This window comes from Pyxicephalus adspersus, chromosome 7 (genome assembly GCF_032062135.1).
Source record: "Pyxicephalus adspersus chromosome 7, UCB_Pads_2.0, whole genome shotgun sequence".
Lineage (NCBI taxonomy): Eukaryota > Metazoa > Chordata > Amphibia > Anura > Pyxicephalidae > Pyxicephalus > Pyxicephalus adspersus.
In genome coordinates, this window is record NC_092864.1 from 69,346,653 (window position 1) to 69,359,580 (window position 12,928).

At 40.1% G+C, this 12,928-nt stretch overlaps 1 protein-coding gene across 1 annotated transcript in view; it reads right to left on the reverse strand.

Moving 5' to 3' along the window:
- Positions 1-5,452: 5,452 nt before the first annotated feature.
- LOC140336113 (myosin-4-like) overlaps positions 5,453-12,928 on the reverse strand; it is a 10,660-nt gene continuing 3,184 nt past the window's right edge. The window contains 25 exon segments of the mRNA XM_072419168.1: positions 5,453-5,470; positions 5,700-5,834; positions 5,937-6,032; positions 6,269-6,373; positions 6,465-6,635; positions 6,755-6,880; positions 6,963-7,166; positions 7,247-7,680; positions 7,883-8,048; positions 8,126-8,309; positions 8,403-8,599; positions 8,686-8,804; positions 9,466-9,592; positions 9,674-10,063; positions 10,206-10,296; positions 10,393-10,538; positions 10,625-10,801; positions 10,892-11,134; positions 11,242-11,497; positions 11,591-11,727; positions 11,812-11,935; positions 12,037-12,154; positions 12,253-12,340; positions 12,511-12,581; positions 12,672-12,921. Coding sequence (XP_072275269.1) covers positions 5,453-5,470; positions 5,700-5,834; positions 5,937-6,032; positions 6,269-6,373; positions 6,465-6,635; positions 6,755-6,880; positions 6,963-7,166; positions 7,247-7,680; positions 7,883-8,048; positions 8,126-8,309; positions 8,403-8,599; positions 8,686-8,804; positions 9,466-9,592; positions 9,674-10,063; positions 10,206-10,296; positions 10,393-10,538; positions 10,625-10,801; positions 10,892-11,134; positions 11,242-11,497; positions 11,591-11,727; positions 11,812-11,935; positions 12,037-12,154; positions 12,253-12,340; positions 12,511-12,581; positions 12,672-12,921 — 4,173 coding nt within the window.

Consider the following 12,928-nt stretch of genomic DNA (forward strand, 5'->3'; position numbering starts at 1 on the left):
AACCCAAATTCTTCCCTTTTACACCGGGACCTAAGCCACGCTTTCTAAGCCCCTTTCCTGTCTATCCTGTGTTGCGCATGACACAGGCAATATTTAAGAGAATATAACCTTGGAGGTTCTTTTTTTTAACTTGAAGTCTAGTTCTTTTAACTGATTTTTAAGGATCCTCCATCTTCCATCTATCCTGTCATTGGTTCCAACATAGACCAAGACAGCATGGCCATGCACAGCTTCTCCCAGTAATTTGTCCACTCCGTCTACCACAACGCATTGGCACCAGGGAGACAGCAAACTATTTGTTTAAAGCAATCTGGGCGACAAACTGTTACGTCAGTCTTCGTGATCATAGAATCCCCAATTACAACCAATTGTCACTGCCGTCCCACTCTAATAGATGGGCTGCTCTTCCAGCTGTTAGGGGCAACATTAACATCTAGGGCTGCCACCGCGGGGTTTGCCACCTGCAACCTTCAGATATCTTTGCAAATTTGTTAGGGTGCTCAAGCACAGGGCTGGCCTTCGTTTTCTGGGAGCTACTCTCTCTAACTAAAGTAAGCCTGCTCATCCTGATTTACCTCTCCACCCTCCACAACGATTACATTAACTACCTTCTAAGTGAGCAGGAAGCCCTTCTCAAAGTCATCCAGTGATCTCAGTGGTGCAATGCGCTCCTCGGCACAGATCCCTGCAGGACCAGGGAATCTGTAACACCCACCTTGCATTAGAGATTTCTAATGTGAGATTCCAGAGCGGAAACTTGCTCACATCTGTCACAGCGGTATTCACCTTGGTGCTGTTTCTTCATTTGTGCATACATATGGCAGACTCTGCACTGAGAAAAACCTTCAACCTTGCTGGCTCTCATTTTCCAAGTTACAATATATATTATTACTTGCAATGAGTTTTAAAGGGTTACTTACAGTTTTTAGATCCTTTAAAAGTTGCTTGTCGCATTTTATTAGATTGAATGAGGAGTTGCGGGAAGACTTGTAAGTGTGGGAAAAGTTTTTGTCAGAATACAATGGTATGTAAGTTGGTTTGGATGGAGGAGCTGGTGGAAAATTCCGACTTGGAATTGTATATGGATGCGCCTGGGTTATCCGGGTATGGGGCATATTGGCAAGGGACAAGGAGTGCGAGCCATGGATGGAGGAGTGGTGGGATTGTACTGATAGTTTTTACACTGTTTTATTTTAAGTATTAATCTGTGTCTGCTGTGGATCGTGGGGCACTCGTATGTGTGTCGCGGGGCACGACTAGTGGCTTTGCAGCCAGATGGCATTTGGGCATTCTGAGGTCTGAGGAGTGATCCATTGGACTGGAGTGCCTGGCATGCCTTGGAGAAGGGTACTACCAAAGATACACAGATTTGTGCTCTGGGATGGACAGCCAGATGTCTTGGTTCTTTATGCGGGGAGTAATGACTTGAGAAAAAGAAAAGTGTGGGAATTGATTTGTGACATTAATTGGGATTCATCAGGCTGAGAACGGCTTTTCCGGTGGTGGTATGGTCAGATATGGTGGCTATGGATGCATTGGATGGGGGCTCGATGTGTGGCAAGTTTAAACAAAGCCCGGATTAAGCTTAATAAGGATGTGGGGAGATTTGTGGCAAGGAATTAGGGTGTGGTGGAGCACACAAGCGTGAGGTGTATGGTTGTGGTGCTTTGGCGGTGAACTCCTCCATTGATGTTGGTTTGGGTAGTGTTTAAATGGGGGTGGGAGATTCTGCCTTTGGTGGGGAGTCTCCAAAAAGGGGTGTGGTAAGGATCATGACTATTGTGTTTATGTGGTGGGACTGTGCTTGGTGATATCGTTCCCGAGCTTGGTATGATGTGGCTGGGAGCATATATATCTTTATGGCACCATGGCACCTCCACACCCCCCCCCCCCCCCTTTTTTCCTAGCTGGACCAATTCTCCAATACGAAAGGCTCCAGAAGACACAAGCTCAAATGTCATGCGGAATAACACTGCCTCATATGTAGAATCACACAACCCACCAAAACACCCCAATAAAGAAATCAACAGTGTATACGAAACAAGGCAACGGTTATCTGCTGATCCCGCTGCTTTCTTTAGGCTTTCTGTAGGCTTTCAATGCCTGACGCACCACAAGGACTTGGTCACGTCCTGCATACCCCACCCTTTAAAAAAAAAGCCAATCCAACCATTTCCTTTCCCTACCACCGGACACAGAAAACAAAGCACCAAACATGTATACTTCTCGTTTAATTGCGCTCCCCAAACTCACTGCAAAATTGAAACCACTCCCTCCATACCACAGTATATGCCGACCAGGGGGTACTAGATATTGACCACTGAATCCACAACATCACGGCATTGTTGCAATCTGCCACAGCCTAACAGGGCAAGGCACCCCACGCTGCTCCACTTCAGGCATCAGTTTGCAAAATTTTTCCAACTGCAATCGAATCCAGTATCCGCCAGTGTGATAGAGGCACCTGGAATGTGCACAGCACATAAGCACAACAAAACCAGATGTCTCACCAAATGGATCACCAGCTCCAAGGACGCTGACCACCTGTTGACTGCCTGAACCACCCCTAGGTTGTCACAATGAAAGCAAACCTGTGTATTCGCCAAATGCCTCCCACGCAGTTCCACTGCTAACACTATAGGTAATAGCTCACAGCACAAAATTGGATACCAAACCTGCCTCCCCCCACTCCAGGGGCCAAGGCCTCCTGAAAATATGTAACATATCCTTTTAAACCCATAATTCAGCCAGGCCTGTCCCCTGCACACTGGATTATCTTCGCTAATGCAGTACAAGTGCCGAGCAATGCTCTTGGACCTTTTCACCTCTGGCCTTCCTCTTTTCGCGGGATACCTCCACTCCTCCCAGGACACCTTGTAAGGGCCGCTGCCCACACCAGCAGTCAGACTGGCACCCAGCTGCACTTCTCGTCCACCAGGCCTCCTCTACCTATGCACCTCAGGTCCTGGGTGCTGAGGAGGTCCCATGCTCCCACATCCCTGCAGTCTGGGAAAGAGCCCTGGGAGAGGACCTCAGGCCCAGGGCTCCACCTAAGTAGGAAATTCCTCCCAGTCCCCCCGCAGCAGCCTGATTTGCGGGGCTGTCTGGAGGGTCTCTGAGGGGGCTCCCATTAGGGCCCCTATCCCTGGGAACCTCTTGGCTAAGTGAACTAGAAGCCTAGACCGTACCGTATCTGACTCTGCTCCTCCAGAGGTCAGAAATGTTCCCTGCAATACAGTGAAATGCATCAAGATGAATCAATAATCATATAACATAATTTATCACTTACCTGGTCCCGCTGCGATCATCCATCGTCTTGTTCCAGCGTCGATCTCCAGCGTCGTCCTCCAGCGTCCGATGCCCTCTCCGAGAAGAAGAAGCCGGCCGGCGGAGAAGAAGAAGCCAGCCGCCTTCTTCTTCTCTGTCCGTGCGTGTGCGTGTCCCTTGGCGATGACGTCGGCGCGTGTGCGGGAAATTCAAATTGAAAGTCATTCAAACACATTTTGTATTGGATTGAATACAAACTCCTGTATCCAATACAAAATAATTCAAAATCAATACAAAGTATGTAATTGGTAAATTCAAACTCTCATTTTGTATTGGATTGGATACAGGAGTTTGTATTCAATCCAATACAAAATGAGAGTTTGAATTTTGTTCTCATTTTGTATTGGATTGAATACAAAGTCCTGTATCCAATCCAACACAAAATAACAGAAAATATATTTATGTGGTTTTGTCTATAGTTATGTGATGGACACTAGGGAGGTGTTTTAGAAAAATATATTACTATACAGTATACCAAATTAATGCATTTTCAGTATTTTTCATTTATTTATGTATTCTTGTTTAAGCTGATTTTTTGTGTCTTTTATTTAATTTTATTAAAAGTATTTTTTTTTTTACATGATTGTGTGTTTCAAACATTTTTTATATTCAGATATCTACTAGAACCCTGTTCTGGCATATTTCTGTACGTTATAGGTCTACAATTTAAAAAACAAAATTTCAGGAAAAACAGTGTAACGCTTTTGGAACAGAAATCTAGACATCAGTGTAACGCCCAGGTGGTTAATAAATTAATATTTTTAGGAGATCGAACATGGTAAATGAAGGTCCCTAAAAAGTCCCATAAAAATTTTCCGTTCCATTTCTTTTTTGGAAAGTTACAATTGAACAAATCTGAAGGGGGTGTGGTTCCATTTACTATAAATCCACCCTAAATTAGTAAGGCAATCAAATAGTAGTAGACAACAAAAATCCTCTTACATGAACAAAATGTGACAGCCTATTATGAAGCATTTGTGTCTGGAGCTCCATTCCCTTCAATTTTTGGGAAGCCACTGAGCTCTCAGCAGTCTGCTGCTGATTGCCTAAATAGAGCACCTGTGCTTTTCAGAATAAGGTAATGACCACGATATGGACCTGGTGGCCAAGGATCCCTCCCAACCCTTCCCTGGCCGACTCCAGAACCCTAATGCAATCTTTTTCATGAAAGCCACCTGTCAGCTGAACATCAATCTTAATGTTCCTAATATGCAAAATGGCTCACCCTGGGCCCTTTATAAACATTATCCAGGACCTTTCCAGTCAAACCCTTGGACACCATGTCACAATATATATATATATATATATATATATATATATATATATATATATATATATATATATTATTTATGCAATAATATCTGTATATTGGCCCAAAAATTGTCATCATACATATTGGGGTGTGCTGGATGATAAAAGGGGTGACTCGGATTACATGGGACAGCCAAGGCAACTTGAAAAGTTAAACCTGATCAGACTGGAATTCCTATATTCGAAATTCTGGAAGCGTATCGTGTCTGGAATCTAACCATTCCAAAGAGATCAATACTCTTTATTTATCATGATTTTACTTTCTGTGTGTACTCCATAGCATTTATGTGACTGTCCAAGAAATGCTTTGCACCTTTCAGCTGTTGAACACCCACCTGCCACTGTCAAACTGTAATAGCTGTCAGAGTTTTACTGATTTCTGACAATTACACTTGAGGGACGATTATACTGGAGTAAATATGTTTTTTACAAACTGCTAGCTATTGTTTTGTATTACTGAGATCTCCTTATGAGGATAAGACTGGGCATTGTTTTCAAAATATTTTTTCACATTTATTTAACAGAAATATGGTTTGTCTGTTTGTGGTTTTAAAATAATATTGTGGAAAATTTATTGTTTGTTGTTACAGTAGTAAAAAGAACATTGTTGATTGTTTGATATATACCAGGCAACTACAAATATACCCTAAAGGTATGTAAATCTCCTTTTTGTGACATATTGTTAACAAAAAAATGACACAACAAATTTTTACAAGCATCAATTACGACATTTATTTAAATAGGGGAGGGGGTAGGTCTCAGAATAAGAAAGTCCCATTTTGAGAGTTCCTCAGTCTGTAGTCATTTACACTCTTCACTCTTCGCTTTCTTTCTGTTGATAGAAAATAAATACACACATTTTAGTTTGTTATGATATAAATTAATACATTTATATTATTATTTTGTAGCATATTAGCTAGAGTGATATGTTACTACTACTCTAACACAATCACAAAATGAATTATTATAGAATTATTATGAGAGATAACTGCTGTACAACAACTATTGATAGGTTTATAGACAGGTGCATAATTTAGTAAATATAAAGAAAAATAACCCACCTTTCCACAAATGTCACGGCTCTTTGCCCTGAGCTTGTTTACTTGGGATTCAGCAATGTCAGCTCTCTCTTCAGCTTCTTCAAGCTCATGTTGGACCTTCCTGAATCGGCTCAGATGGGAATTGGCTTGTTCCTCCTGAGAGAAAACAGTTAGAAAGCACCATTAGTCAATTCTCATTTCTAACTAGGAAAGCCACCCTAAAACATAAACAATTAAAACTTTTCTCCTAAAACTTACAGATTCCTCAGCCTGTCTCTTGTAGGCCTTGACCTTCAACTGTAGTTTGTCAACCAGGTCCTGGAGTCTCAGGATGTTCTTCCTGTCTTCCTCAGTCTGCATAAGAAAATAATGTTACCCCTGAATATAGACTGCATGTTTTATTTATTATAATCAGCTGTCGCTTAAAAGTAATATATATGACATTTAGGAAGTTTCTAATATAAAATCAAGTATATTGTGGCAATATGGAAATTACTTATTTTAAACATAAAGTAGTTCAATTATATATGTTTCTTTCCTGGGCTAAAACAATGTAAATGAAACTATGTCTTTCTTTCTATACTATTTACCTGGTAGGTCAGTTCTTTCACTCTCCTCTCATATTTGCGAACACCTTTAACTGCCTCCACACCACGTTTCTGTTCATTGTCCAGCTCATTCTCCAGTTCACGTACCTGTAGAAAATATTTCAATTATTAGCTAACTTTTGCTAAGTATAGTGAATTAGTGTACATTTTCCATCAAGACCATATGAAATGTAATTACTCTGGATTCAAGTTTCTGGAGCTGTTTCTTGCCACCCTTCAATGCCAACTGTTCAGCTTCGTCCAGACGATGCTGCAGGTCCTTTACAGTCTGTTCAAGGTTCTTCTTCATCCTCTCTAAGTGGGCACTGGTGTCTTGTTCCTTCTTAAGCTCTTCTGCCATAAGAGCAGCCTTGAATAAATCAGACAGGTATTATGTTAGCATATAAGAAAGTAAATAAGTTAGTCATTATATAAAGCATATATGTTGACTCATATCTCTGATGTTATTGCTTATGACAGATTACATACATCAGTGATGGCCTTCTTGGCCTTTTCTTCAGCATTCCTGGCTTCCTGGACAGCTTCCTCTACTTCATTCTGAATTTGAGAAATGTCACTTTCCAGCTTCTTCTTGCTATTGATAAGACTGGTGTTCTAGAGAAAAAAAATATATATTATATATTGCACATTACAAAAAATAAGTATAATCTTAGTGATAGTAAGGAACAGATCCTACCTGTGAGTGCAGGAGCTGGAGACGTTCACTGGCATCCAGAAGTTCCTGTTCTGCAATCTTGCGAGATCTCTCTGTCTGTTCCAGAGCAGACCTGATTTCTTCAATCTCAGCTTGCTGCAGAGTGTTTCTGCGTTCAATCACAGCAACCTGTTCCTTCAGGTCTTCCTGTCCGCGCACAGCATCATCCAACTGGAGCTGGGCATCCTAGATGACAAAAGATATATATTTGTACCTAATACAAACCAGAACTCGACTACAGTGATGTTGTTGCATTGCTGTAATACCTTTAGTTGCGCCTGCACATTTCTGAGCTGTTTCTGTGCCTCTGCAGCCTGACGGTTGGAATGGCTGAGCTGAATCTCAATCTCATTCAAATCTCCTTCCATCTTCTTCTTTAGTCTCAGAGCATCATTTCTGCTCCTGAGTTCAGAGTCCAGTGTGCTCTGCATGGTGTCGATAGCTCTCTGGCTGTTTCTCTTCAGCTGTTCAATCTCCTCATCCTTCTCTGCAATTTTCCTGTCTACCTCACCCTTGACCTGGTTCAGCTCAAGCTGGATGCGGAGAATCTTGGCTTCTTCATGCTCCAATGATCCCTCAGCTTCCTCCAGTGCAGCCTGAAGGTCGCTCTTTTCTTGCTCAACCTGCTTCCTGGCCTTTTCCAGTTCATTAATGGACTTTCCAGTCTCTCCAATCTGTTCAGTCAGATCTGAGATCTCCTCTAAAAATATCAAAGAAATATTGCAAAGTTTAACTCACAACCTGCTTATATTTTAACTTTCAGGTCTGATATTTTGCCACACATAAATCACATTTAAAAGTCATGACAGGTCATTGGGAAGCATATTACTTCGAAAGTAATTATACATACATTTCCCTAAAAGACAAAATCAGAAGGCTATTTAATAAATAAATAAACCTACGTTGCAAGTTCTTGTTTTCACGTTTCAGGGTTTCAACTTGCTCCAGAGATTCTTCATATGAGTTTCTCAACTTGAAGATCTCAGTGCTCAGGCTACGAGACTCTTTCTGTGTAGCCTCTAATTCAGCTTGACCCTCCTCATACTTCTGCTTCCATTCTGCCAGGACCTGAATCATGGATATGTTTAAAATCCATACTCAAATATTTGAACGTTATTATAGTTGTTGAATGTCTGCATATTTACCTTATCAAAGTTCCTCTGTTTTTTGTCAAGAGCAGCTGCTGCGCTATTTGCTCTCTCCACATCGATCATGAGATCTTCAACCTCAGCCTGCAACCTCTGCTTGGTCTTTTCCAAAGAAGCACACTTGGAGTTCACAGCCTCCACTTGTTCCTCAGCATCCTGCAAGCGCTGAGCCAACTTCTTCCTGTAAGGCGTCGAAAGACATAGAACAGTTGCTGTTTTTTCCGTAATTGTTCATAATTTACATATTGATTAGATTTTATAAATATTAACATACTTTGCCTCTTCCAGCTCCTCTGTTCGTTGAATGGCATCAGTTTCATATTTTGTCCTCCACTGGGCAACTTCACCATTAGCTTTGGACAAAGCACGCTGGAATTCAGCCTTGGCTTCTTGTTCGTCATCATATTGCTCACGGAGCAAGTCATTATCATGGCGGGAAGATTGTAAGGCATGGGCAAGAGCATTCTTGGCCTGGAATGTACAAATAGGTATTTGTTTTACAATCAAACACATTTTTTTACTGTACTACTATAGTTGTAAAGGCAACAATTATGCACCTTTGTTTCTTCTTCAAGCTGTCTCTTAAGTTCTTCAACTTGTTGTGTGAAGCCCTGCTTTCCTCTGGAAAGCTGAGAGATTAGGGATTCTTTCTCCTCAAGCTGACGAGACAGTTCACCTAAAAGGAAATACAAAGATTTTCATTTATTCACCTGTAAATACAAGATAATAAATAAAATACACAAAATGGTATAGTATAATATAGTATAATAGGCCAAAGCATGTGGCTCTGCACTTCTGTTTAGATTTCAGAATATGGAAATCTCCTAAACATTTACGTGCGTATACCCTTATATTTCTGGGCCCTAAAAGGGCATATTGATACTAGTGGCTGGAAAAATGGACAAGCTCTAAAACTCCGTACTAAATAGAACTTGTTGAAGTATTACGTTGACATAATACAGTGTTCCTCAACCATGGTACCATGGCTTCCTCCAGAGATTGCTAGGGGATTTTTGAGAAATGAGCAATTTTTGCCTCTCAGGTCAGTTTAGATGACACCAATCATCTCTTTGGCTATCTGTAAGGGTGACATTCTTTCAATGGCCAGCAATCTAAGAGACATTTTTCCTACTGATAACCACACTAATGTACTGTGAGCTGCCAGTTTAGTAATTATAGCAGGGGTTCCTGAAGACCTGAAAGTTTTTTTTTTGTAAGTAAATCACTATATATATCAAACTGTATATCCATAGGGAAATATAAATAGCTTCTTGGTTTATTTTTCATACTATTAATTTGGTTGACTTCTTAGACTTAGCATAATGTATAATAATTACCATTCTCTGTCTGCAAACGGGCTTTCTGGGTAGTAAAATCATTAAGTAAACGTATATGTTCATCATCCTTGGTCTTAACTTCGCTGAGTTGGTCCTCAAGGAGACGGCTGATTTTTTCAAGGTTGGCCTGCAAGAATAATAAGTAATGATTTAATTTGATTCCCAAAAGCAAAATACCACAGCTAATTTATTTAACAACCAATCTCACCTTAGATTTAGAGACATTCTCCAGGTTGCTGGCGAGATCATCAATTTCCATCTTCAGCTCACTCTTCTCTTTCTCCAGCTTCTGCTTAACACGCTGGAGGTTGTCAATCTGTTCTCCAAGCTCAGCAACTCTGTCAGCATGTTTCTTGCGCAAGGCAGAAGCAGTGGCTTCATGCTGGAGAGTAGATTCTTCCAGGTCTCGTCTGAGTTTCTGGAATTCAGCTTCACGCTTCTTGTTTAGTTCAATTTGGGCAGATGTTGCACCTCCAGCTTCTTCAAGTCTTTCACTGATCTCTTCAAGTTCTCTGGAGAGATCAGCTCTTTGTTTCTCAACCTTGGCACGTGCTGTCCTCTCAGCCTCATTTTCCTCCTCAAGTTCTTCAATACGAGCCTAAAAACCCAAGAAAATAATTTTTATTTAGTAAATGATGTGTTTTAATGTAGAATTGACCTGTGTGAATTTAGCTTAGTCTTTCTAAAAACCATAACAACCAAACAATGATCCCTGAAATAATAAAAAAACAATACTGCACCTGAAGTTCCTTGATCTTTTTCTGCAGCTGAGATCCCAGGGACTGTTCATCCTCAATCTTTCCTTGGAGCTGGCCGATTTCAAAGTCCTTCCTATAGTTATGTAACAAAGAACAGGGATTTGCAAAATAGTACACTGGCTTACTCCAATTAAATTATTAAGAAAAAAGTTAAACAACAGATGCCTACTTTTTTAATTTTTCTTCAGTTTGCTGCTTGTCGTTTTCAAGGTCCATAACTGTTTCCTGAGACAGTTTCAGGTCACCTTCCAGCTTTCTCTTAGCCCTTTCCAAGTCAAGACGAAGTTTCTTCTCTTGTTCCAGGGAACCTTCAAGCTAGATTGGCAAGACATTTTATTTAGACTTTAAAGAGATATTTAAAATGTATGTTTATAATACGAATGTTTTTGTATGTATCCTACATCATCAACTTGCTGTTCCAGCTTTGTCTTGGCCTTGCTTAAGGAGCTGACTTTGTCTTCTTCAGCCTGAAGATCATCAAGGGTTTGCTGATGAGCCTCCTGAAGAGCTTTCTTCTCCTTGTTGAGTTTGGAGACATTTTCATCAAGTACTGCCAATTCCTCAGTAAGGTTTTTCACCTAAATATAAACAAAAAATATGACCCTGATTTTTTTGCTGTGTATTAATGTATTTGTTTTGCTTTGGCACTTTACTTTAGCTGGCTATACCTTGTTTTCTGTGGCATGCTTTTCCTTCTCTACTTTGGCCAAGGTAAGCTCTAAATCATCAATGTCTTTTTTCAGCTCAGAGCATTCATCTTCCAATTTCCTCTTCTTGGCTGTTAGTTCAGCATTGCTTTCTTCTTCATCTTCAAGTCTCTCATTCAGCTCCTTGATCTTTGCTTCCATCTGAATCTTGTTCTTGATTAGACCTTCACATCTTTCCTCAGCATCAGCCAGGGTCTCAGATTCCTAGTGAAAAGCATTGCATGTTAACGAATTGCAAAATTTTGAGTAATAGGTACAGTCTAAGTAACATCATAGTTTATTTATTTTAGTTAGGCTCCTTTTCTACTTACTGACTGAACTTGAAGTAATAATTCATTCTTCTCTTGCAGCAAGACAACCATTTTCTCTTCTAGTTCTTTCTTTTTGGCTTCTGACTTGACCAGAGCTTCTTTGGTTTTTTCAAACTCTTCTTTTATATTAGCCATCTCTTTCTCTGTCTCAGCACTCTTCAATAGAGGCTTAATCTTGAAGTACAGTTTCATCCATGGCCAGTGTTTGACATTCATGAATGATCTGACATTGTACTGGATGACAAAGATGGCTTCCCTGTTTAAGAAATGTTATGTACAAGGTGAATATTTGCCTCTATAGCTAGCACTGCTCATATATTTATTTTAGTGAGTACATCATAAATGTTACCTTCTTTCCATCATCTTCTTGAACTCAACTCTCATCAAGAAACCTCTGCAGAGGGCCTGAGTACGAGTAATAAGTTGTGCCAACTTGTCATCTCTCATCTCCTCAAGGGTACCCAAGAGACCAGCTTTGAAGAATACCTTCAGAAAGAAAACATGTAATTTTAAACTCATGAATTAGAAAGTTTTAGATTTTTTGTCATTTGGCAGTTGCTGCTTCTTTACCTTGGTGTGCCCAAATTTGTACTGAGTGTGGTCAACATCAATGGAGCCCAGGAGTTTCTCAGATGCTTTCTTGCTATCAATGAACTGACCCTCTGGGATTGCACTGGCATTCAGCACTTTGTAACTTTAGTAAAAAAATAAAAATTTGGAATATTTAATGATCAGTCTTAAAGTGTTTGTTAAAGTGATACGCTATAGTGATAACAATAACCATTGGATATATACCGTTGCTTAAAGTCACCATAAAGAATTCTGCTGGGGAAGCCCTTTCTGCAGATTCTAATACCCTCCAATACACCGTTACATCTCAGTTGGTGGATGATCAGATGGTTTTCCATGATACCTGGGAATAATAAAAAAATTGTTTGACGTTTCCACAAACAAAAAAAATTGTCATTTATGTTTGGTGTTTAAAAAATAAAAGTAATATTATTCCTATACCTGGAGTTTTAGTCTCGTTGGGAATCAGACAACGCACAAAGTGAGGGTGAGTGCTTCTCAAGTTGGTCATCAGCTTGTTCAAGTTCTCCTGTAACAAACAATATAAAGTAGAAAATAATGCTTGTTTTGAAAAATATTTGACTTTCAAATTCTAGCTAGTTTCTAAGAGCTTTTCTTTTAATTAACAAATAGTCCTTTGATATAGCTATCTCAGACATTTGTATGTAAGTCTATAAACAGAATAAAAGTCATACTAACTCTGAACAGAGCAGACACAGTCTGGAAGGAGGATCCCTTCTTCTTCTTTCCTTTTCCACTGCTGGCAGCATCTGATGATGAAAAGTAATTGGCCAATCAGCAAATATTCTAGTTTAGGTATGAAAAACACTTATTGTTGAGGCCATGGCCAAAAAACTTACCATCAGTAGCATTGTAACTGGAGTACAGGAAAGAGAGGAGTTTCATTGAAGATTTCTGGTACAGCTGAATGACAGATTCATTCAATGGATCCTTATTCTTGTCGAGCCAGCCACTAATGTTGTAATCCACAGTACCAGCATAGTGCACAAGTGAAAAGTGAGCCTCAGCCTTTCCTTTGCCAGGTTTGGGCTTCTCAAAGTTCTTGCATTTGCCAAGATGCTGTTCATACAGCTTGTTCTTGAAGGATGTGTCAGTG